The sequence below is a fragment of the Aotus nancymaae genome, unplaced genomic scaffold (genome assembly GCF_030222135.1).
Source record: "Aotus nancymaae isolate 86718 unplaced genomic scaffold, 86718_ANA_hifiasm-v0.15.2.pri h1tg000049l, whole genome shotgun sequence".
Lineage (NCBI taxonomy): Eukaryota > Metazoa > Chordata > Mammalia > Primates > Aotidae > Aotus > Aotus nancymaae.
Window position 1 is genome coordinate 10,347,560 of NW_026988463.1, and position 24,992 is coordinate 10,372,551.

The following is a 24,992-nucleotide window of genomic DNA, read 5'->3' on the forward strand; positions in this document are numbered from 1 at the left end:
AAAAATTAGGCCTAGTGACACATGCCTGTCATCCCAGCTACTTAGGAGGCTGAGGCGAGAGGATCCTCTGACTCCAGGAGGTCCAGGCTGCAGCAAAACACATTTGTACCACTGCACTCCAGCCTGGGAGACAGAGCAAGAGTCTCTCTTTTTTAAAATTTTAAGAGAGAGTGTGTGTGTGTGTGTGTGTGTGTGTGTGTATGTGAAAATGCAAATAGCTAGAAGATGAAAACAATGTTGGGAAAGAACAAAGTTAGAAGACTACACTATCTTTGTTCAAGACTTAACTATAAAGCTGTAGTATTAAGACAGTAGTTTGGCACAGGGATAGGTATGTTGACTAATTGACACACTAGATAATACACATGTAGTTCATTGGTTACAACAAAGGTACCAAGGTAGCTTGTCAGGAAAAGACAGTCTTTTCCACAAAAGTTGCTGGAATAGAGGAAAAAGTGAACCTCAGCTCTTATTTCATACCATAAACAAAAATTAACTCAAATGGATCATAGACCTAAATACAAACAGTAAAAGTATAAGATGTGTGCAAGAAAATGGTATAATTGAGCTGGGCACAGTGGCTCATGCCTGTCATCCCAGCACTTTGGGAGGCTGAGGCGGGCAGATCCCCTGAGATCAGGAGGTCGAGACCATCCTGACCAACGTGGTGAAACCCCATCTCTACTAAAAATACAAACATTAGCCAGGCGTGGTGGCATATGCCTGTAATCCCAGCTACTTGAGAGGGTGAGGCAGGAGAATCTCTTGAACCCGGGAGGTAGAGGTTGCAGTGAGCTGAGATCACCCCATTGCACTTCAGCCTGGACAACAAGAGTGAAACTCTGTCTCAAACAAAAAAGTTGAACTTGTAAAAACAAAAAAGTTCAGTGTCAAAATGGCTCAGAATATTCTGTAACCATAATCAGCATCATTTTTCATCATTGCCTCAATTAAAAACATTTGTGGTAAATATTGCTACTGGAGAGATACTGCTACTGGAGAGATACAATAAAGAGTGGTAGCAATTCTTTTTAAAATAATTTTCTTTGTTAGAGTTTTCTAACTTTAAGGGCCGAGGTGTCTTTATGGTTTTCAGTAGATTTCTCTCAGTTACATGATGTTTCATTTTTATAAAGGCCAATATATATGCTCAAGTGATATTTGTGTGTTTTACACATTTATGTCCATTGTACATTATACATATTTTTTGAATCATTGTGAATAGATCCCTACTACATTTTATGGGTCTATTACTGGATTTTCATGACCTTTCAGTCATATAACTGAATTGGTAATAAATGGAGTTTTTTTGGGGGCATTTGGTTTTACCATTTCTATTTGCCCCCACGATTGTTCAATTAAAACATTATAAAATGTTAAGTTAGAGGACTTCTAACCACTAATTGCATGTTTAAGCCTGATAATGCATGTTTAGTTTTTGTTTTTAATTTCTTTTTATCATTTTAGTAACAATGATGATGTTATGTTGATTTCTGTGGAAAGTCCTAATTTGACAACTCCAATTACATCAAATCAAACAGGTATCTTAAGCTGATTAGAATATGATCTGTCAAGTTAGAAGGCCTTAAATTAATGTTTGCTTAATTTATGTCATGGTTAATATTTCATTTTAACCTTGTGTTTTATCAGTTTATGGCCTTTTGTTTCTTTTACATGTTTAATGACTTTGTAAGTTGTAAAACTACTTAACTTTTATGTACATTATTTTTAATCGTTTGACCTGGCCTTTTATTGATGGTAATGATGGTTTGTTTTTTGTCTTTTTGTTTTTTATATATTATCTTATAGTCTACTTCAGTTTTAAAATTTGTCTAGTCAGTCTGGGCATTGTGGCTCATGCCTGTAATCCCAGCACTTTGGGAGGCCGAGGCGGGCAGATCATGAGGTCAAGAGTTTGAGACCAGCCTGACCAACATGGTGAAACCCTGTCTCTACCAAGAATACAAAAATTAGCCAGGTGTGGTGCATGCCTGTCATCCCAGCTACTCGGGAGGCTGAGGCAGGAGAATTGCTTCAACCCAGGAAGTGGAGGTTGCAGTGAGCTGAGATCATGCCACTGCACTCCAGCCCGGGTGACAGAGCAAGACTCCATCTCAAAAAAAAAAAAAATTACCCTTGGATTTCCAATGATAACTTCTCTCTCTCTAAAAAATGCCCATCTTGTTTGGCTCATAATTTCTCATCCAAAATTTCCCATTTTCATTTCATTTTCTACTATATTAGAGAATTTGCATCTTAAGTTTAAAGCTTTGCTTCCACTTAAACCTACTTAATTAATTATCCCCACAGTTTGGGCTCTTAAAATTGTGAATCAGAGAGTTACAGAGGATGTTAAGCATTTATCTGAGGCTTGCTACTGGTTCCAGGAAGAGTGCTTCAAAGCCATGTCAGGCAGTTTTAGTCTAAAGATACTGTGAATTAAAAGTATGTGTATTTCCAAGTATATTTTCTCATGCAAATTTCCAGGTAGATTAAAAAAAATAAGACAGTTACCAATATAGGTGTAAAGTTACAGAAAGAAAAAATTGTTTGACCCAAAACTACATTTTCTTTAAAAAAAAAATTCCATTGTCAGTCTTTGGAATAGGTAAAGTCAATTGAATTACTTTTTATGATTATATAATTAACAGCTGATTAGTATCCCTATTTTTAGTGTTCATATTTCACAAAGTTCATAACTATTATTTAATAAATTTGTCAAATATCTAATTTCCTTCAGATACCAGAAGTATTACATCAGGACATTCCAGCAGTTCTGCCAATGCTGAAGTTATGGTGGGTAATAAATACTGACTCTGAATATTGTTCATTTAAATATACTAGTTCAAGGAACTTTAGTGTTTGCTACATGGTGGATGATTTAGTTTTAGTCCAACTTACACATTGAAAAGGAGACAGCTAATGATAAGCATATTTTGTAATGATACTATTTTATAAGAGCTTTTTAATAGTAGAGTTAAATCACAAGAGTATTAGAGAATGTTCCATCTGGTTTCTAAATGGTAATTTAAAAATTCATTTTTAAATTTTTAAAAACATTTTCAGCTATTGAGGCAAAGTTTTATTTTTTATTAACAATTTTTTAGGCTGTACAGAAGAAACCTGATTCTGTAATTGATTTGACAAAAGAAGGCCTCTCCAACTACAATACAGGTAAAAGGACTTTTTAGATCTTTCTTTTTTAAAAAGGACGGAAAGGTTAACAACTCACAGTGCACTGGGCCTACTCATGAAATTTGTTTTAATATGTTAGTGTGTATGTTTATACAGTTTTAGCATATGTGCAGATTCACGTAACTGCCATCATAGTCAAAGTACAGAATTGTTCCATCACTACAAGGCTCCTTCATACTATCCCTTTATACTCAACACCTTGTTTCTGCCCAGTCCCTGGCAACCACCAGTCTGTTCTGTACTATAGTTATGTTATATGAATTTGATAATGTAATATGTGTCCTTCTGAGATTGACTTCTTTGATTCAGCATAATGCTGAGGGTCATCGCCATTGTTGTGTATCAGTAGTGTGTTCCTCTTTATTGCCAAGAGTAGCCTGTTGTGTGGATGCATCACAGTTTGTTTATTCATAAACTCATTGAAAGATCTGGCTTATTTGGGACTTCTACAAATTTCTTCCTTTGGTACATACTTTTTAGTATAGCAGCTGAGAAGACACATAGCGAAGCATAAACTGGGGTATAACGTGAAAATGTAGAGAGAGAAAGTGTCAGCAGTGTCTCATCTTTCAGGGATTTAAGGAAAAAGAAGTGAAATACAATTGTAGAGCTGAGATCAGTTATAAGGTCTCATTCAAATTTAATGAAAAATATAAACCCACATACCCAAGATGTTTAATAAAATGCATGTAGGATAAACACGAAAGAAGTCATAACAAGATATATCATAGTCAAGTTCCTGAAATCCAGTGATAAGGAGAAAGATGAAAATACAATGTAGATAAAAGAACAAAGAATTCACAGATTTCTAGGCTAGAATGCAAGCCAAAGGACAATTGAGTAACTTCATTAGAATACTGGGGGAAAATAACCTGTCAACCTGTAATTGTTTATCTAGAAAATAAGTCTTTCAAAAATGAAAGCAGCTTTTGGAGGTCAGGGCAGGAGGATGGCTTGAGGCCAGGAGTTTGAGACCATTCTAGGCAACATAGCGAAACCCCATCTCTACAAAAATAAATTTAAATAGAGCAAAATTAAAATTTTTCAGATCAACAAAATTTGTTGCCAGCAGACCTTTACTATCAGAAATAAAGGAAGTTCTTCAAGTGATAGTAAAAGATACCAGATGGAAAGTAGATATACACAAAGGAATACAACTATATTGTAGAATTTATGTAGAAGTCAGAAGATGAAAACAGTAATGCAAAAGATAGTCACAGGAATGAAAATACGCCGTTATAAAGCTCTTAAGTAGTGTCAAATGTTATTTGAAACTAGACTGTGATAAGTTAAAGATACATATGGTAATGCCTACAGCAACAATTTTTTCTTTTAAATAGAAGTAAAGCTATAGTGATGATAAAGTGTAATTTTTAAAATACCCAATCTGAGAAGCCAAAAAAAAAAAGCAAAGAACAAACATGAGTCATAGAGAACAAAAGGCAAAATGATCAACTTAAACCCAGCCACAATGATAATAAATGTAAATGGTCTAAACACTCCATTGAAAAGCATTGTTACACTGGAGATTCAAGACTCAACTTTGATTATAAGAGATGTACTTTAAAAAGGAAATAAACATTAAAATTGGGTTAGAATGAAAGTCCTTATTATCATAAAGTTGAGTTTCTTTTGTAGTCTGTTTTAATTTGCCACGGGCCTGTTGACTTACTGCCTTGGAAGAAGGAATCTTATTTATAAGAAATTATATTTGTTTAGGATATTTTAAATATTCAACTGTTGGTTAAAAATTTAAAGCAGGTTATTTGTATTAGTTCTTAACCTGTGGATTGTAATTTTACAAATCTGTCTCTTATTAATTAAACAAGTACAAAACAGCTGAACAGACTTCAGATTAAAATAATAAAGTCATTACTTCTAGGAAGGTTTTGTAAACAATGCAGAATCTCGTTCATCCTTGTCAAAAGAAAAATGATTTATAAAACATATTAAATAGGTATATCATAGGATATAAATGGACTTAAAATGGTTTTTACTGCTTAATTCTGAAATTTTTAGCTACCCAACTTTCATTGACTTTCCATTATAAAGCCTGTTTTCTTAACCATCTCTGTATTTACTCTTCATTTTTTTGTTTTAAACTTTATGTTCTGGGGTACACGTGCAGGATATGCAGGTTTGTTACATAGGTAAATGTATGCCATGGTGGTTTGCTGCACAATCAACCCATCATCTAGGTATTAAGCATAGTATGCATTAGCTATTTTTCCTGATGCTCTCTCCACCTCCTGCCTTTCCCCAACAGTCCTAGAGTGTGTTGTTCCCCTCCCTGTTTCTGTGTGTTCTCATTGTTCAGCTCCCACATATAAGTGAAAATGTGGTATTTAGTTTTCTGTTCCTGCATTACTTTGCTGAGGATAATGGCTTCCAGCTCCATCCATGTCTCTGAAAAGCACAGGATCTCCTTCCTTTTTTAAAAAAAAAAAAGATGGAGTCTTGCTGTCGCCAGGCTGGAGTGCAGTGGTGCAACCTCTGCATCCCCGCCTGGTTAAAGCGATTCCCCTGCCTCAGCCTCCAAAGTAGCTGGGACTACAGGCTCATACCGCCATGGCTGGCGAAATTTTATTTTTTATTTTAGTAGAGGCTGGGTTTCACTGTGTTGGCCAGATGGTCTCAATTTCCTGACCTCATGATCTGCCCACCTCAGCCTCCCAACTGTTCCTTTTTATGACTGCATACTATTCCATGGTATATAGGTACCACATTTTCATTATCTAGTCTATCATTGATAGGCCTTTGGGTTGATTGCATGTCTTTGCTATTGTGAATAGTGCTGCAGTGAACATATACATGTGTCTTTATATTAGAATGATTTATATTCCTTTGGGTGTATATCCAGTAATGAGACTGCTCTGTCAAATTGCAATTTTGTGATTAAATCACCAAAAGCAATTGCAACAAAGCAAAAATTGACAAATGATGGTATCTAATTAAAGAGCTTCTGTACTGCAAAAGAAACTATCATAAGAGCAAACAGACAACATACAGAATGGGAGAAAATTTTTGTAATCTGTTCATCTGACTAAGATCTAATATCCAGAATCTATAAGGAACTTAAATTTACAAGAAAAAAAAACCCATTAGAAAAAAACAACCTTATTTAAAAAGTGGACAAAAGACATGAACAGATATTTCTCAAAAGAAAACATACATGCGGCTAACAAACATGAAAAAAAACTCTCCGTCACTGATCATCAGATTAATGCAAATCAAAACCACGATGAGGTACTGTCTCACATCAGTCAGAATGTTGATTATAAAAAGTCAAACAGATTCTGGCAAGGTTGTGGAGAAATAGGAATGTGTTTACACTATTTGCAGGAATGTAAATTAGTTCAACCATTGTGGAAGACAGTCTGGCAATTCCTCAGTGATTTAGAACTGGAAATACTGTTGTTTGTTGTTGGGTTTTTTGGGTTTTTTTTTTTGAGTCCTTTTTTTTCCCTGTCTTCTGTCACCAGGCTGGAGTGCAGTGGCATCATCTTGGCCCACTTCAACCTCCGCCTCTCAGGTTTAAGCAGTTCTCCTATCTCAGCCTCCCGAGTAGCTAGGAGGAAAGGCATGTGCCACCATGCCCAGCTAATTTTGTATTTTTAGTAGAGAGGGATGTCACTATGTTGCCCAGGCTCATCTGGAACTTTTGACCTTAAGTCATCTACCCTCCTCAGTGTCTCAGAGTTCTGGGATGACAAGCGTGAGCCACTACGCCCAGTCTCCCCAGGTGTCTTCAATCCATTCTTTTACCTACTTGTACCTTCTTTTCCTGCCACCCACCCACATATTTTCTGTTTGCCTCCTTTCTTCCTCTCACCATCTGTTTTATTTTCCTTTCTGTTTCTCCTCCTTCCCCTGTTCTTTTCCCCAGTCTACATCATTTTTCGTTTGAGTTCCTACAACTTGGGTATAGATTATAAATGGCTCTGTGTTTGTGGATATCTTTGTTGGCCTAACAAGAAAATTTGCCTGTAATCATCCATCAGAGATCTCTGTCCTATGCGTAAATGTACCTAGTTCCCAGTTGCATAATGACTAAAGCGTTTACCTCGAGGGGAACTTTTGTCAGCTTAAAAATTTGATTTGGTACCTCTGTATCTTGAACTTTTAATTAAGTGCATCTTCATAATTCACAGTTTTATAATTTTAATTCACATTTAATTACCACCAAAGATGCAAACTTATGCTTAAAGGCTATGGAATTGATTACTGCAGATAAAATTTACTTCTTAAACCTTATATTGTTCACAGAAAGTCCAGTATCTGCCCTGGAGTCACCTGTGAAAGCTGTTTTAAGCTCAAAAGAAACAATCCCAGTGGCACAAAATGCAGCCCAGGTACTGATACCAAGTGCTCTGTAAGGAATATTTATTCTAAATTGAGTGGGAAGTAGCTGTTTTACTCTTGAAGGAACATTTGGGTCACATTTCAGCTTAGAAAACAATTTAATGTGCTGTTGTGAATCTACTTATTTACACAACTGACTAGAGTTTTACAGAAGCTACAGAAATTAAAACAAATACTTTTTTTACTGAACTAACTAGAAAAGAAGCAATAGCCATTGTTGATGAGGATGGGAAGAAAAGGATATTCTCAGACACTGACACTTTTTATTTTTTTTTGGAGACCAAATCTCGCTCTGTGGCTCAGGCTAAAGTATGGTGGTGTGATCAAGGCTCACTGTAACCTTCGTCTTCTGGGTTCAAGTGATTCCCCTGCCTCAGCTTCCGAGTAGCTGGGATTACAGACACACACCATCATACTCAACTAATTTTTTTATTTTTAGTAGAGACTGGGTTTCACCATGTTGATCAGACTGGTCTCGAATTCCTAACCTCAGGTGATCCACCCACCTCGGCCTCCCAAAGTGCTGAGATTACAGGCATAAGCCACCATGCCTAGCCCCACTGACACTTTTTATGTAAATTAGTACAGTGTTTTAGAACACAATTTGGAAATGAGATGGAAGATTTATCCCACATGTCTAGAACCTAATCTGGATTAGTGATATTCCAGAGTGCACAGATCTTAAATCCAATACAGGGTTATGGTTCAGGGACTGGATTCAGCCTCACATATTATTGAAATATCCTTTTATTATTTTGATAAATGAAGAATGGGAAATACATATTTGTACAACTGCAGCTGCCCACTTTAAAAGCTAAAATTTCTTACAATGGTATTTTTAGGTTCCTGAGTTCTTTGAGCACCTGCCACCTCTCCCAGAACCACCAGCACCACTACCTGAATTAGGAGACAAAATCCGAGACACACTTCCTCCCCAGAAGCCTGAGCTCAAAGTGAAACGGATTTTTAGACCCAATGGCATTGCTCTGACTTGGAATATAACCAAAATCAATCCCAAGTGTGCTCCTGTAGACAGCTACCACCTCTTCCTGTGTTATGAGAACCCTAATAATAAGTTGATTTGGAAGAAGATTGGAGAAGTTAAAGCTTTACCACTCCCAATGGCCTGTACTTTATCTCAGTTTTTAGCTTCCAACAAATATTATTTTACTGTCCAATCAAAAGATATTTTTGGACGATACGGACCATTCTGTGACATAAAATCCATCCCTGGGTTTTCTGAAAATCTTACCTAAAAGGTCTTCAGTAATTATGATACCTTTTTTTCATTTTGTTTACAATGTTACTGTAACAGTATTTGCCATTGTAAAAGGCCAGCTCAGATTGTGAACCCTTTCTACTGGGACAGTCCTTTTCTATATGTTGTTAGGTGGCCAGTAATTTGATGAATTGCTGATTTGTATTAAATATGTCCTTCCAGTGGATAAGTTCTAAAACACATGCTGTCATGGGCCTACGTTGCTGTGGTGTGTTGTGAACAATACCTTTGGCCACTGTGGAACTGCTGCTTCTATCAGAAGAACTAGAATACAAGCAGCCACTGTTTCCTCCATTAATAATCCACTTTTAGTGATCTCCTGTGGTCAGCATAGCTACAGGAAAAATCAACTCTTGACTGAGGGCCAGATCATCCCTGGGGTGCACCTCTACCAAGATAAAAATAAATTACTAAAAGTGTTGTTTGTAAATATAAATTACTAAATTTTTAATGGAGTCTCACTCCATTGCCCAGGCTGGAGTGCAGTGGTGTGATCTTGGCTCACTGCAGCCTCCATCTCCCAGGTTCAAGCAGTTCTCCTGTCACAGCCTCCCAAGTAGCTGGTACAGGCACCTGCCACCATGCCTGGCTAATTTTTGTATTTTTAATAGAGACGGGGTTTCACCTTGTTGGTCAGGCTGGTCTCGAACTCCTGACCTCAGGTGATTTACCCGCCTTGGCCTCCCGAAGTGTTGGGATTACAGGCATTAGCCACTGTGACCAGCCAAAAATTAAAAGATTTGGTGTAAAGAAATGGCTTCCCATTCTATTCAGCTTGCAAATGGGCTATTCATTTGTGCCCTTCCTCCTCTTTTTTGTTTTGTTTTGTAGTTTGTCAGTTATTTGGGGAAATAGCCTGGAGGTTTTCCCTAAATCTGTTTGTAGATTTACACATAATAAAATTTGTTAAACATTGTGTGCTGTGTACACAAAACCGTATCTTATGAAAGTATTATCCAACCTGCTGTTTCAGTTGAGAATGGATTTTCCACCTTAGATTTGAGCCTTTAGTTTGCTGATTTCCTAGATGCTACCCTTTGATCATTTCCTGGCAGCCCTCAGTCTTCAGAACACAAATACTAAGGAGCTCAGATAGATGTGTCTTGTGCCCACCTCTTCCTGAGTAGAGACGGAAGTGGAGCTGTTACTAGTACGAGCAGCCTAATTAACTGAACAGAGATTTGGTGTATCTTGTATTAAAGTATTTTTAATACAATTAAAAATACTTTAAAATACATTTAAAATACATTAAAAAGTATTTTGATGTTAAGAATCAAAAATAATCCCAAATGTTTAAAAGAGGCATTTTTTCATGGTACATGGTGAAAGTTCAGGCCTCAGAGGCTCAAAATAGGGAATGGTTTTCCCTGGCATTTTGTAAATGCTCACATCTTAAGTAATAAAGCTGTTATTTTTTGCAGTCTCCTGTGTCTTTATTTTTAAGAAAATTGCCACTGAAAGAGCCAGATTCTCATTCATGAAACGAACTACCCTGTGAACTCCCATTTCCAGCTCAGAGCACACCCTGGGTGAGGATTTCACCCTGTGATTGCCATGGTCTAGACATTCACTCACTGTGAAGCCCAAAGACACAGCCCATAAACAAAATTTTGGTACACATCACCAAGTGAACCTACATCTGCAACCAGTGTGCCATCTGGAAGGATGATAGATGCTCAAATCTCTAGCAAATCAGCCTTTATGATCACAGGATGAGGGAGAAAGGCTGACAGCAAATATCTTAGAGGTGGTACCTCAGAAAGCATTACTGTTTTGCCTTTTGGAGAGGCAGGGGCAAGATCAACTGTTCTGTTTGTTCATTTGTTTTTCAGATAGGGTCTGTTCCCCAGGCCGGAGTGCAGTGGCACCACCATCAGTGTCCCTGCAGCCTCCACTTCTTGGACCCAAGTGATCCTCCTACCTTAGCCCCTCAAGTAGCTGGGACTGCAGGTGTGCACCACCATGCATGGCTAATTTTTTCGAAATTTAGTATTGAGGTCCCACTGTGTTGCCCAACCTGATCTCAAACTCTGGAGCTCAAGGGATCCTTCTGCCTCAGCCTCCCAGAGTGCTTGGATTATAGGCAGATCCTCAACTAGGTTTTTGTTTTGTTCTTTGACATGGAATCTCCCTCTGTTGCCCCAGGCTGGAGTGCAGTGGCATAATCTCTGCTCACTGCAACCTCCACCTCCCAGGTTCAAGCAGTTCTCCTGCCTCAGCCTCCCAAGTAGCTAGAACTGCAGGTACGCAGCACCACGCCTGGCTAATTTTTTGTATTTTAGTAGAGATGGGGTTTCACCATCTTGGCCAGGATGTTTTCTATCTCCTAAACTCATGATCCACCCTCATTGGCCTCCCAAAGTGCTGGTATTAGGCATGAGTCACCGTGCCCAGCCATATCCTCAAGTGTTAAAACATCAGTGACACCAGGAAGGAGCCAGCCAGCCTAAGGACAAGAAAGTCCTGCTAGAAGCACAGACAGTACAGAGAACCCACACCCTCACCCACCCCACAAAATGCTTCCTATACTTCACTGGGAAGCCTTTATAACTTCATCAAGTAACGGAATCAAACAGTGATGAGTGACAATTGAATATATTGAAAAAAGACTATGGAGAGTCCCATGGAATCATTAGGAATCCTAGAGACACTGATCATGAGACATTGCCTGAGATTTGGAGAGCAGAAGTGAAATGACATCACATATCTTAGGTTCTCAAGGGCAGTGCAGGATATCAGAACGAGGCAGCTGGTGTGCCCTGTTGCTGATCTGCTAGTTGATGGACCTGCAGCTGCCACCAGAGTCACCTCCAGCCTGTCCAAGTACAGGGCACACACGGGTGCTGCTGCATGTTTTTCCCACAGCCCATCATTCCCGTGGCTTCAAGGTGGGATTGGTAACCCAGGTTTCAGTTTGTACTTGCTCCCATCCACATCCAACCTTCCTCCCCAACAGCCTGCCTCCTGGCTGACTGATGGTGACTCCAGGCTCCACAGCAGACAGAGGGAACAGTCAGCTCTCGCATGGGAACAATTCTAGCTCCATGAGAGATCTAGATGTTCTGTAGCAGGGACTCCCAGGACACAGGAAGAGCAACCTTACTGAGGAGTTAAGGAGGGCAATAGCTTCCCAACCTATGTTGGAAAGCAGCATATCTCATTCACTGGTGTGTGCTAGAATATGGACTTCACAAATACACCCTTGGCTCTGAAAGTCAGTTCCAACACTTACTGATTTGGGCAACACGTGTTATGTCTCTGAGCCTTCTTTTTCTCTACTTGGAAAATGTAGGCAGTACTGGCCGCCTGCATTTGTAATGGTTTCCTTCCCTTCTCTGCCCTTCTCTTTTTTCCCCTTCTTTCCTCCCTCCTTCTCCCTCTTTTTCCATAATTAACTGGTTCTTCTATTAAGAAGACTAGGCCAGGTTTAAGGGCTTATGCCTATAATCTCAGTACTTTGAGAGGCTGGGGTGGGCAGATCACCCTGAGGTCAGGAATTCAAGACCAGCCTGGCCAACCTGGCAAAACCTCATCTCTACTGAAAAAAAAAAAAATACAAAAATTAGCTGGGCATGGTGGCACATGCCTGTAATCCCATCTACTCGGGAGGCTGAGGCAAGAGAATCGCTTGAACCTGCCTTGTGGAGGCAGAGGCTACAGTGAGCTGAGATTGCACCATTGCACTCCAGCCTGGGCAACAAGAGCAAAACTCTGTCTCAGAAAATTAAAAAAAAAAAAAAAAAAAAAAGACTAACAATCCTAATAGATACATACAGTGCCATTGTAAAGAATAAATGAGTGTGGTAAATTCTTACAATTTTATGGTTCCATTAGCTTTTTATTTCAATAGTTTTTGGGGTACAGGTAGTTTTTGGTTACATGGATAAATTCTTTAGTGGTAAATTGTAAGATTTTATTAGACCTGTCACCCAAGCAGTGTACACTGTACCCAGTATGTAGTCTTTTATCCCTCACTCACCTCCCAATCTCACCCTACCCCAATTCCACAAACTCCATTCTATCATTCCCTATGTTTTTGCATCCTCATAGCTTATCTCCCACTTAAAAGTAATAACAGCGCTCACTTTGGCATCACATAGACTAAAATTGGAATGATACAGAGAAGATTAGCATGGCCCCTGTGCAAGGATGATACGCAAATTCGTGAAACTCCATTTGTTTTTGGCCGTGTGGGTGGCTCATGCCTATAATCCCAGCACTTCATGAGGCCAAGGTTGGTGGATTGCTTGAGGTGAGGAGTTCAAGACCAGCCTAACCAACATGGTGAAACCTTGTCTCTATTAAAAAATACAAAAATTAGGCCGGGCACAGTGGCTCATGCCTGTAATCCCAGCAGTTTGGGAGGCTGAGGTGGCCAGATCACCTGAGGCTGGGAGTTTGAGACCAGCTTGACCAACATGGAGAAACCCCGTCTCTACTAAAAATACAAAATTAGCCAGGCATGATGGCACATGCCTGTAATCCCAGCTAGTTGGAAGGCAGGAGAATTGCTTGAACACAGGAGGTAGTGGTTGCAGTGACCCAAGATCGCACCATTGCACTCCAGCCTGGGCAACAAGAGTGAAACTCCATCTCAAAAAAAAATGAGAGAAAGAAAAAGAAAAATTAGCTGGGTGTGGTAGTGCATGCCTGTAATCCCAGCTACTCAGGAGGCTGAGGCAGGAGAATTGCTTGACGCTGGGAGGCGGAGGTTGCAGTGAGCCGAGATTGTGCCACTACATTCCAGCCCAGGCGACAGAGTGAGACTCCATCTCAAAATACAAACAAAAAAAGAACATATGGTATTTGTTTTTCCATTCCTGTTACTTCACTTAGAACACCAGCTCCATCCAAGTTGCTGCCAAAGACATTGTTTTATTCGTTTTCATGACTGAGTATTCCATGGTGTGTATATACCACATTTTTTTTTATTTACTCCTTGGTCAGTGGGCACGTAGGTTGGTTTCATGTCTTTGCAATTGCAAACTGTGCTGCTATAAACGTGTGCATGTGTCTTTTTCATATGATGACTTCTTTTCCTTTGTGTAAATACCCAGTAGTGGGATTGCTGGATCAAATGGTAGATCTGCTTTTAGTTCTTTGAGGCAGACTGTTTTACATAGTAGTTGTACTAATTTACATTGCCACCAGCAGTGTAAAAATGTTCCTTTCACCACATCCATCCCAGTACCATTGTTTTTCGACTCTAATTATGGTCATTCTTGCAGAAGTAAGGTGGAATCTCATTGTGGTTTTAATTTGCATTTCTATGGTTCCATTTTGAATACAAGTTACACTTTCCCATACCAGAAGTAGGGCTTAGTTCCAATTTCCAGTTCTCCACCTCCTTCCAGTTCCTCAGTGTTACCCATCCAGATGTCTGCCCTTATCCTGGGGACCACCTCCCCACGGGATAGCTAGATACAACCTGCCTGACTTGCTCCAGTGAACCCCACACCCTGCACGCGCTGTGCAGATATGCTGCAGTGACCACCTCTCAGTCACAGCCCGACCCTTGCCTGCTTGCTTTAAACCGGGGAAGTCCAACCTTTTGGCTTCCCTGAGCCACATGGGAAGAAGAATCATCTTCCCATGATAAAATACATAAAATACATAAAATACACTAATACTAATGAAAGCTGATGAACTAAAAAAAAAAAAAAAATCTTACAGTGTTTTAAGAAAGTTTACAAATTTGTGTTTGTAAGGTCTTTTAGACTGACTGACGGTGCCATGGACGCCATGGCAACCGCCATGACCGACACATACACCTCTGGATGGCCTCCCAGAATTAGAAAGTCTGAAGTAATTGGAAGACCATGAAAAGAGGAAGAATGAGCAATGCCTGCGGAGCCTAATTAACTTGACACATTCTTCTATTGTTCCTCCCCACCCCCACCCTGCATCAACTGATAAGGCGATTGGAGTTTGTAACCAACCTTGGTCAACCTTGTGACTCCAGACCCTATGACCTCCTCCCAGCTTGCAAAACCACACCCTAAACTGTAACTTCTGTAACTTTCCACTGCCTACCCTAAACCTATAAAACCAACTCCTATCCCACCGCCCTCCGCTGACTCTCTTTGGACTCAGCCCACTCATACTGGGGTGAATAAACAGACTTACTGCTCACACAAAGCCTGTTTCAGGGCAGGGGTGGGGGTCTCTTCATTCAGACCACGCATTTTAACATTTGGTGCCAGAAACCTGGGATAGGGGTACTCCTTTGGGGAGACCAGCCCCCAGTCCCTGCTGCCCCTATGGGAGGAGACCCACCTGAGACCTCAACACATCAGACCAGACCAACAGCTCGTACTTAGCATGCCAAACAGCCCTCTCGCCACCTTCAGATCAGGTAAGAAGTCTCTCCCTCATTCTTTCTCTTTTCCTTCAGAGAAAGAGGAAATAACGTCTCTCCCTCTTTCTCGCTCTTTTCCTTCAGAGAAGAAAAGACATGTTTCTCCATCTTTCTCTCTCTTTTCCTTTAAATGTCTCTCCTTTCAGTAGAGACAAAGGAGACACTCTTTATCTGTGTAGAGACAGAGGAGACAGGTCTCTCCCTCTCGCTAAAAAACTCCAATGTCGATCACGGACTCAGGAAGAGTCTTCCCTTGGTGTCTGGTCAATAACGGGGACACTTGCCTTGATCACTCGCCCACATTACAGCCCAGGACTTGGTCAGGGATGCCTACTGAAAACCCTGGAAGCTGCTCACTCCTTCTCCTCATCTCTACTGCACTCTTTTCTTTAAGCTTAATCTCCTTTGCCAGGGGCAATATTCCGCCCTCTATTCCTCTGCCTTCACCTCTAGCCTGTGTCCTAAAAAACCTAAAACCTCTTCAACTGTCGCCTGATCTGAAACCTAAATGTCTCATTTTTTTTCTGTAATGTGGCCTGCCCTCAATACAAATTAGACAATGGTTCCCAATGGCCAGAAAGTGGCATTTTCAGTTTTTCTATTCTTCGAGACCTAGACAATTTTTGTCAATGAATGGGCAAATGGACTGAGGTGCCTGACGTCCAGGTATTTTTTTACACTCCAATCCCTCCCTGATCTCTGTTGTCAAGGCAGCCCATCCCAAATTTTCCTTCTCTCCCTTCGATCTGCCCCTCCTGCCTCTGCTGGTGATCCGAATCCTCCTTGTCCATGGACACTTTTGGACCTTTCTCCTCCCCGCCTGTCTAAACCAGGCCCTAATCCAGGCCCTAACATCCCCCCCCAACCCAGAGCCTCCCTCCTCTTCCTCTGCCTACAACCCACCTCCTTACACCCCTCCTATCACCTCCCCACCTCACACCCAGTCCGGCTTATAGGTTAGTCCAGAGGCTGATTCCTCTGCCCCTGCCCGAACGCACACTCAGGGTGCACGTTCCTTTCTCTTTGTCCAACCTTTCCCAAATCAGCCAACACTTAGGCTCCTTTTCATCAGATCCTCCAATACTTAACACCCAGAGTGACTTAAATGTCATCCTTCCATTCTCATCCCTAAAAAAATGATTAATATGCATTTTATCACCCAATCAGGCCCTGACATTACAAAAAAGCTACAGAAATTAGAATCTGGCCCTCAAACCCCACAACAAGGATTAACCAACCTCGCCTTCAGAGTTTTAGATAATAGGGAAGAAGCTGCCCAGTGGTAGCACATCTCAGAACTAGAGTTGCTGCCTCTGCCATAAGACAAACCCCAGTCACACCACCGGCTCACAAAGACTTCAAAGTGCCCGGACTGCAGCGTCCAGCTGCCCCTCCTGGACCTTGCTTCAACTGTCGGAAACCTGGCCACTGGGCCAAGGAATGCCCGCAGCCTGGGATTCCTTCTAAGCCTGGCCCCATCTGTGTGGGACCCCCACAGAAAGTCAGACTGTCCCACTCATGTCACTGTTCCCAGAGCTCGCGGACCGAAGGATTATGGTCCGGGAACTCCAACCCAAAGTTCCTGGACCGAATCCTTCCCAGATTTCCTCAGCTTGGTGACTGAAGACTGATGCTGCCTGACTATCTTGGAGGCCCCCTGGACCATCACGGATGCCAAGCTTCAGGTAATTCTCACAGTGGAGGATAAGTCCATCCCCTTCTTAATCAACAAGGGGACCACCACCCCACGCTGCCTTCTTTTCATGGACCCGTCTCCTTGGCTTCATTAACTGTTGTGGGAATTGATGGCAAGGCCTCCAGGCCTCTAACACTCCCCAAGTCTGGTGTCAATCAGGCCAGCACTCCTTTCCACATTCCTTCCTAATCATGCCCACTGGTCCAGTTGCCCTGTTAGGCCGAGATATCCTAGCAAAATCATCTGCCTCCTTAACTATTCCTGGACTACAGCCACACCTGATTGCCGCCGTCCTCCCCATACACTTACCTCCCTTTGTAACTCTCCTTATATCCCACTACCTTTACCCTAGGGTGTGGGACACCACCTCCCCATCCCTGGCTACAAGTCACTCACCCCTCATCATCCCCTTAAAACCTAACCACCCTTATCCTGCCCAGGACCAGTACCCCATCCCTGCGTAAGCCTTAAAAGGCCAAAAGCCTGTTATTACTCGATTACTGCAACACGGCCTTTTCATTCCTATCAACTCTCCTTCCAAGTCCTCTATCCTAGCTGTCCAAAACCCAGACAAATTCTACAGACTAGGCCAAGACCTCTGCCTCATCAGCCAGATTGTACTTCCCATCCACTTGGTTGTACCAAACCCCTACACCCTCCTATCTTCCATACCCCCTTCCACAACTCTGTTCTGTACTTGACCTCAAAAACGCTTTTGTCTAAAACCCAAATTTCTTCCCCATCTGTAATAATGCTTCACCAGCATACACGCGCTCTCCCTGCCAACCATATCCAGTTAATTTCCCGAACCCCAACCCACCCACTAAACAACAGCTTCTCTCCTTCCTAGGCGTTGGAGGATACTGTTTACTGGGTTTTGCCCTCCTAAACAAACCACTTTATGAACTTACAAGAGGAAACTTAGCTGACCCCATACACCAAAAATTCTTCCTTCCATTCTCTAAAGAAGGCCTTAGAGACTGCTCCTACTTCAGCGCTCCCCAACTCCTCTCAACGCTTGTCTCCCTACACAGCAGACATAAAAGGCTGTCTCATCTGGATTCTTACACGGGAGCCAGGCCCACAGCCTGTAGCCTTTTTATCCAACACCTTGGCCTCACAGTCCTGGGCTGGCCTCATGCCTACCTGCAGCAGGAGCTGCCGCCCTGATACTCTTAGAATCCCTCAAAATTACAGGCCATGCCCCACTTACCCTCTACAGCTCTCACAATCTCCAAAGTTTAATTTCTAAATACACCTTCCACATTCTTCACCAGCATGCTGTTATATGGGCAGAAAGGTTTTCTCACCACACAGGGGTCTTAATGAAAACCCTTCTTAAGGCCGCTCTCCTCCCAGCCAAGGCCAGAGTTATCCACTGCAGAGGACTCAGGACTTAAGCCCCTCGTAAAGAACCCGCAAGGTCCCATAGCCCCTTTAAACTCCTATATGGCCACACCTTTTGCTTGGGCCTCACCTTATTCGAGTCACCAGTCCTCTTGGTGACTATCTTCCAGTCCTCCAGCAGGCCAGACATGAAATCCACCAGGCTGCTAATTTCCTCTTACTCATTCCAGACACTTAGCCATATGCAAACACCCTAGTCAGAAGTTCAGTCCTAGTTAAAAGCCTAACCCCTCGGTCTCTGCAACCTCGGTGGACAGGGCCCTTCCTGATCGTCGACAGCACCCCAACTGCTGTCCGTCTACAAGACCCTCCCCAGTGGGTCCATCATTCCAGGATAAAGCTGTCTCCATCTGACAATCAGCCTGACTTCTCCGCCTCCTCCTAGAAGTCGCAAGCACCCTCCCCCACTTGTCGTAAACTCACCCATATCCTCATCATGGAAGAGTGACCCTATAGAAACCTAACATACCTTTTACTTTTATTCGGCATCTTTTTCCTAACACCACGATTTAATGCAGTTGCCCTACTACTTAAGCCACACCTCAGAAAGGAGTATTTTCGGTCCAACTGTGCTCAAATTCTCTGTGCTCATTCACTTTTACATGCCCTGCTTTTGTTTAAGTTGCCTGTGGACACTTTTCCTCCAGGCAATTACAGCTGATATTTCTTGGTTTTACCCTCAGCCTGCCACCCTTAATTCTCCCTCCGAGTGGATAGATCATGTTCAGTGTCAGGGAACTCTCCAGTTCTTCCACCCCAATAAAGTCCTCTTCTTTTCTTTCATACTCACTCTTTTTTTTTTTTTTTTTTTTTTTTTTTTTTTTTTTTTGAGACGGAGTTTCGCTCTTGATACCCAGGCTGGAGTGCAATGGCGCGATCTCGGCTCACCGCAATCTCCGCCTCCTGGGTTCAGGCAATTCTCCTGCCTCAGCCTCCTGAGTAGCTGGGATTACAGGCACGCGCCACCGTGCCCAGCTAATTTTTTTTTTTGTATTAGTAGAGACGGGGTTTCACCATGTCGACCAGGATGGTCTCGATCTCTTGACCTCGTGATCCACCCGCCTCGGCCTCCCAAAGTGCTGGGATTACAGGCTTGAGCCACCGCGCCCGGCCTCATACTCACTCTTAATCTCGCCCCCATTCTCTGCTCATACCCAATCTTGTTAGTCAAAGTAAGTGGTTACTTATAAATACCAAATGCTTTCTCATACACCATGAAAACAACAGCTCTCCCCACACAGTTACCCCACCAAATCCCGCCACAACCTTTAACGGCCGCAGCGCTTGCTGGTTCCCTGGGCATCTGGGTACGAGACCCCAGCTCTCCCAGAACACTTTCTCACCTTTTCAGTTTACACTTCCAGTTCTGTCTAGGCCAAGGACTTTCTTCTGTGGTTCTTCTTCTCACATCTGCCCTCCTACCAACTGGACAGGCACTCGTACCCTAGTTCTCCTTACTCCAAAAATTCACTTTGCCAATGGAAACAAAAGCCTCCCTCTTCCCCTTGTGGTCCCGACACGACACAAGCGGGTCATTCCATTGATCCCCGTACTTGCGGGGTTAGGAATTACTGCTGCACTCGGCACAGGCATGGCAGGCCCTACCACTTCAATCGTCACCTTCTGCAGCCTGATGATTTCTCTGCTAGCGTCGCAGAATTACCTCAATCACCATCCCTTCTTCAAGCTCGGGTACATTCCCCAGCTGCAGTTGTCCTCCAAAACCGCAGAGGCCTAGATTTACTGACTGCTGAAAAAGGAGGTCTTTGCCTATTCCTAAATGAAGAATGTTGTTTTTATGTAAACCAGTCCGGCCTCATATATGATGCCATCAGCAAATTAAAAGACAGAGCCCAAAAGCTCACTAGTAAGGCAAATGGTTATTCTGGACCTGGCTGGGCTGGCGAGACATTCTCTAATTGGGAGTCATGGCTTCTTCCAATCCTTACTCCTCTGATGCTTATGTTTCTCTCTTATTGTGTTTTCCAATTAATCTCTCCATTCCTACAAATCATATACAAGCAATAACCAATCAGTCAATACAAGAATGCTCCTCCTAGCAGCCCCACAGTATCACCCCTTGCCCCAAGATCTCCCAGCAGTCTAAATTATTTCCCATTTTAGGTTTCTATGCCACCCCAATCCCACTCGAAGAAGCCCTGAGAAACATCGCCCCATCACCCCTCTGTGCTAGACGTTCTAATATTCCACTGCCCTCCACTCTCCACTTCTTTTTCCCTTACATTACCAATATAAAAAGACAGGAATGTAAGGTCTTTTAGGCTGACTGGCGACCCCATGTTAACCTCTGTGACCTACATGGACACTCCAGATGAGTTCCTGGAAAATCTAAAGTAACTGAAAGACCATGAAAAGAGGAAGAAATAATCAACCCCTGTGGTGCCTACTTAACTTTAAGACATTCTCTATTGTTCCTTATTCCCACAATTGATAAGGCCATTGGAATTTGTAATGGATGTTGGTCAGCCTCGTGACTCCACACTCTACAACTCCCTCCCAGCTTGCAAAAAACTGCCCTAAACTTTAACTTCTGTAACTTTCCACTGCCCACCTCAAACCTATAAAACCAACTCCTATCCCACCGCCCTTCACTGACTCACTTTTTGGACTCAGCCTGCCCTCACCCGGGTGAATAAACAGCAATGTTGCTCACACAAAGCTTGTTTGCAGGGGTCTCCTTATTCAGCGCATGCATTTTAACATATATCTTTTATTTATTTATTTTTGAGATAGGGTGTCTCACTCTGTTGCCCTGGTTGGAGTGCAGTGGTATGATCTCAGCTCATTGTAGCTTTAACTTCCCAAGTCCAAGCAAGCCTTTCACCTCAGCCCCCCAAGTAGCTGGAATTACAGGTGTGCACCACCATGCCCAGCTAATTTTTCTATTTTTTGTAGAGATGGGGTTTCACCATGTTGGCCAGGATGGTCTTGCACTCCTGAGCTCAAGCAGTCCACCCTCCTCAGACTCCTAAATTTCTGGAACTACAGGCATCAGCCACCATGCTTGGCCTCTTTTTTAAAAAATCACAGTATGTAAACATATTCCCAATAGAAAATTATAAATACAGCACTTAAAAAATCAAAAGTCTTGCTTTAGCACTACTCACTCCCAACTCAGTCTTTCTGTGGCAGGCCAGTTGTCACTGACGTAGGCCTCCATGGCAACTGTCTCAGCACTGACTGAGTGGTCAAGTATTAAAAGCTGAGAGAGCCGGTGCCCTTCTACAAAGGCTGGAATATAACAAAAGCCCACCAAGAGTTTTGCCTAGGCCTTTTTTGGGCCTTAAGCCATAACAAGATAATGAAGGAATACTTAATGGGACCTGTTTCGAATTAAACAAGTTTTATTGCGGGTCTGAAGAAATTCCCCAGGCCTCCACAACGAAGTTTATTGGAGATCTTGGTAGAGCAGAGGGAGAGAGAAGGGAGAGGAAATGAGAGAGCGGCTCAACACTTGAGATAGGTTTATTGAGAGTAAATCTGAGAAGGGCTTCTGGCTGGCAGGGTCAGGAGCAGACTTCTCTTACAGACTGAGGCTTTTTAAAAGGGCCTGGTGGGGGAAGTGTGCTCCAGGAAGGGTTCCTATCGGGGAGGGGTTACAGGAGTGCTGGCTGGTTGGGACTGCTGGAGACTTTGGTAAGCTTGATTAGGGTTGTTATGCTCTGTTGAAGATACAGGTGGTGCTGACTTCTGCAGTTTGGTCAGATGGCAATGGACAGTTCTGAGAAATGGAAACTTGATACTATAAGGCGGTGGAGTCTTGTTAAGGTGGTGGTACTCTTGTGCTGTCAGGTCTGAAAAAACTCCCCAAACCTCCATGATTTATCAGAAAAAAAGATAAGGGTAATCACCCCAACACATGTACCCATTTAAATTCAGTAAATTTACAGAGGAAGGTCTTCAGTACTGAGATTTTAATTATAGATTAAAAGAAGTTGGCCAGGTACGGTGGCTCATGCCTGTAATCCCAGCACTTTGGGAGGCTGAGGCAGGTGCATCACCTGAGGTCAGGAGTTCAGGACCAGCTTGGCCAACATGGCAAAACCCCATCTCTACTAAAAACACAAAATTTAGCTGGGCATGATGGTATCCACCTGTAATTCCAGCTACTTGAGGGGCTGAGGTGAAAGGCTTGCTTGGAGCTAGACTCCATCTAAAAGAAAGGAAAGAAAAGAAAAGAACAGAAAGAAAAGAGAAGAGAAAAGGAAAGGAAAGAAAGAAAGAGAAAAAAGAAAGAGAGAAAGAAAAAGAAAGAGAGAAAGAATGAAAGAGAGAAAGGAAGAAGGAAGAAGGAAGGAAGGACGGAGGGAGGGAGGAAGGAAAGAAAGAAAGAAAATTAGCCAGGCATGGTGGCAGGAACCTGTAGTCCCAGCTACTTGGATTGCTGAGGCAGGAGAATCGCTTGAACCCAGGAGGCAGAGGTCGCAGTGAGCTGAGATCATGCTACTGCTGTCCAGCCTGGACGACAGAGCAAGACTTTGTTTCAAAAAACAAACAAACAAAAGTTAATCACTTTAGATGAATGCACACTTACATGTAGACATACAGCTTAGAAGGTATATAAGCTCTTGAAAACTTTGTAATTTTGAGTTAGTCTGGTGATATTTTCCAGGCCTTCTCCCTGTAACCAGTTACACAAATAAAAACTCCCTCCTTTCCCAGTTCATCTGCATCTTGTTATTCGGCCACAAGAATACGCAGCCTGACCCCCAGTTTGGTCCAGGAACATTTCTGCTAAGCAGGTAACTACTCTTACCAGTTGGGTATGTTTTCTTCCAGACTTTTCTGGGCACTTATCGGTGTAGAATCCTGACATTGCTCTCAAGGCTTCACCACTCCACAGTTCCAACAGAGCATAGAGCATGCCCTCCCCATCACTGGTTTTTCTGCTGTCAATATAGTGAGGCACAATTTTAAATCTGATGAAATTCTGCATCTGTGTCAGAGATGTTTCAGAGCAACTCCACCTTAAATAGGGGCTGAGTAAAATGAGAGTGAGACCTACTGGGCTGCTTTTCCAGGAAGTTAAGGCATTCTTAGTCACAGGATGAGATAGGTCAGCACAAGATACAGGTCACAAAGAACCGGCTGTTAAAGCAGCGTGTGCTAAAGAAGCGGGCCAAAACCGACGAGAACCAACAGAACCACGAAAGTGACCTCTGGTTGCCCTCACTACTCATTATACACTAATTATAATACGTTCGCATGCTAAAAGACACTCCACCAGCACCATGACGGTTTACAAATGTCATGGCAATGCCAACAAATTACCCTATATGGTCTAAAAGTGGGAGAAACCCTCAGTTCCAGGAATTGCCCACCCCATTCCAGAAAACTCATGAATTACCCACCCCTTGTTTAGCAAATAATTGAGAAATAACTATAAGTACACTCATTTGAGCAACCCATCCACTGCTCTGCTTATACAGTATTCATTCTTTTACTCCTTTACTTCTCTAATAAATTTCCTTTCACTTCTTTCTGGCATGAGGTCCAAGAACCCTCTCTTGGGGTCTGGATTGGGACCTCTTTCCAGTGACACCTGTCTAGACTCGTCTTATGTCATGGGGTTGACGAATCAGGAATCTCATATGAATAGGAAAAATTGTTGAATTGTGAGGAGATTCTGCTTTCTGGTATCCCTGCCTCTCATTTAATATGTAGCACTGAGAAGGTAGCTTTACCTTCCTTTTTTTTTTTTTTTTTTCTTGAGACAGAGTCTTGCTCTGTCACCAAGCTGGAGTGCAGTGGCATGATCTCGGCTCACTGCAACCTCTACCTCCTGATTCTAACAATTCCCCTGCTGCAGCCTCCCAAGTAGCTGGGACTACAGGTGTGTGCCACCATACCTGGCTAATTTTTTTTATTATATATTTTTTAGTAGAGACAGGGTTTCACCACGTTGGCCAGGATGGTCTTGAACTCCTGATGTCATGATCCACCCCCCTTGGCCTCCCAAAGTGCTGGGATTACAGGCATAAACCACTGCACCTGGCCCAGTAGCTTCACCTTCCTAAATCGGTTTCCTCAACTACAATGAAAGCATCAAATACAGTAAGTTCCAAGTTTCTCTTCAAAAAATCAGTATGTCAGTAGGTTCAGTTTTCTTCTTCTTTGTTCTCCATTTCAAAGTTTAAATTCCTTGTTCTCTTCATCTCCTTGCCCTTAGTTTCAGTAAACAACCTTCCCATCAGCTCTAATGAGATCACATCTGTTCCCCTGCTTACCTGCACCTATTCCTTTTGCCAAAACTGCACATGTCCCTCATGCATCCCCCTCCTAACCCACATATTTAGAGTTCTGACTCATCCTAGTCACCTGCTCTGTCCTGAGTCACCCCTGGTCACCAGCTCTGACCTGAGTCACCTTTGGTCACCTGTTCCATAACTGTCTTTACCCCCAAAACTGCTCACCCCCCAACTCCAGCTCCTACCCCTGCTCTCTTTAAAATAGCCAATTAAAATTAGCTTAGCCAATAGGGGAATGGCACAGCAGTACAGGCTACCTGCATGAGGGATAAGAATCCCTTCCCCTCCCTTGTTCAGGTGTGCTCTCACCATTGCTCCATCCACAAGAGGCACCCTTCTATAGAAGTAAATTGCCTTCCTGAGAAAATTAATGTTCGAGTGCTATTTCTTTTGCAGGACTGAAAGTTTATTTCTAACAAGAGTATT

General features: G+C 42.5%; 1 protein-coding gene and 1 non-coding gene across 7 annotated transcripts in view; both read left to right on the top strand.

Moving 5' to 3' along the window:
• ATF7IP2 (activating transcription factor 7 interacting protein 2) overlaps positions 1-24,992 on the top strand; it is a 130,166-nt gene that overhangs the window by 99,761 nt on the left and 5,413 nt on the right. For 4 of the 6 annotated variants that reach the window (XM_012448295.3, XM_012448296.3, XM_012448297.2 and 1 more), the window contains exons 7-11: positions 1,468-1,541; positions 2,741-2,796; positions 3,108-3,174; positions 7,462-7,547; positions 8,400-10,256. In XM_012448295.3, coding sequence (XP_012303718.1) covers positions 1,468-1,541; positions 2,741-2,796; positions 3,108-3,174; positions 7,462-7,547; positions 8,400-8,813 — 697 coding nt within the window. In that variant the 3' untranslated portion in view covers positions 8,814-10,256. Of the gene's footprint in view, positions 1-1,467; positions 1,542-2,740; positions 2,797-3,107; positions 3,175-7,461; positions 7,548-8,399; positions 10,257-14,544; positions 15,039-24,992 lie in introns of those variants that run through there. The other 2 variants (XM_064362451.1, XM_064362450.1) reach the window with 2 other exon arrangements.
• On the top strand, positions 12,914-13,020 carry LOC135269190 (U6 spliceosomal RNA). The gene has a single exon (XR_010337483.1). It is a non-coding gene; the product is annotated as a U6 spliceosomal RNA (small nuclear RNA).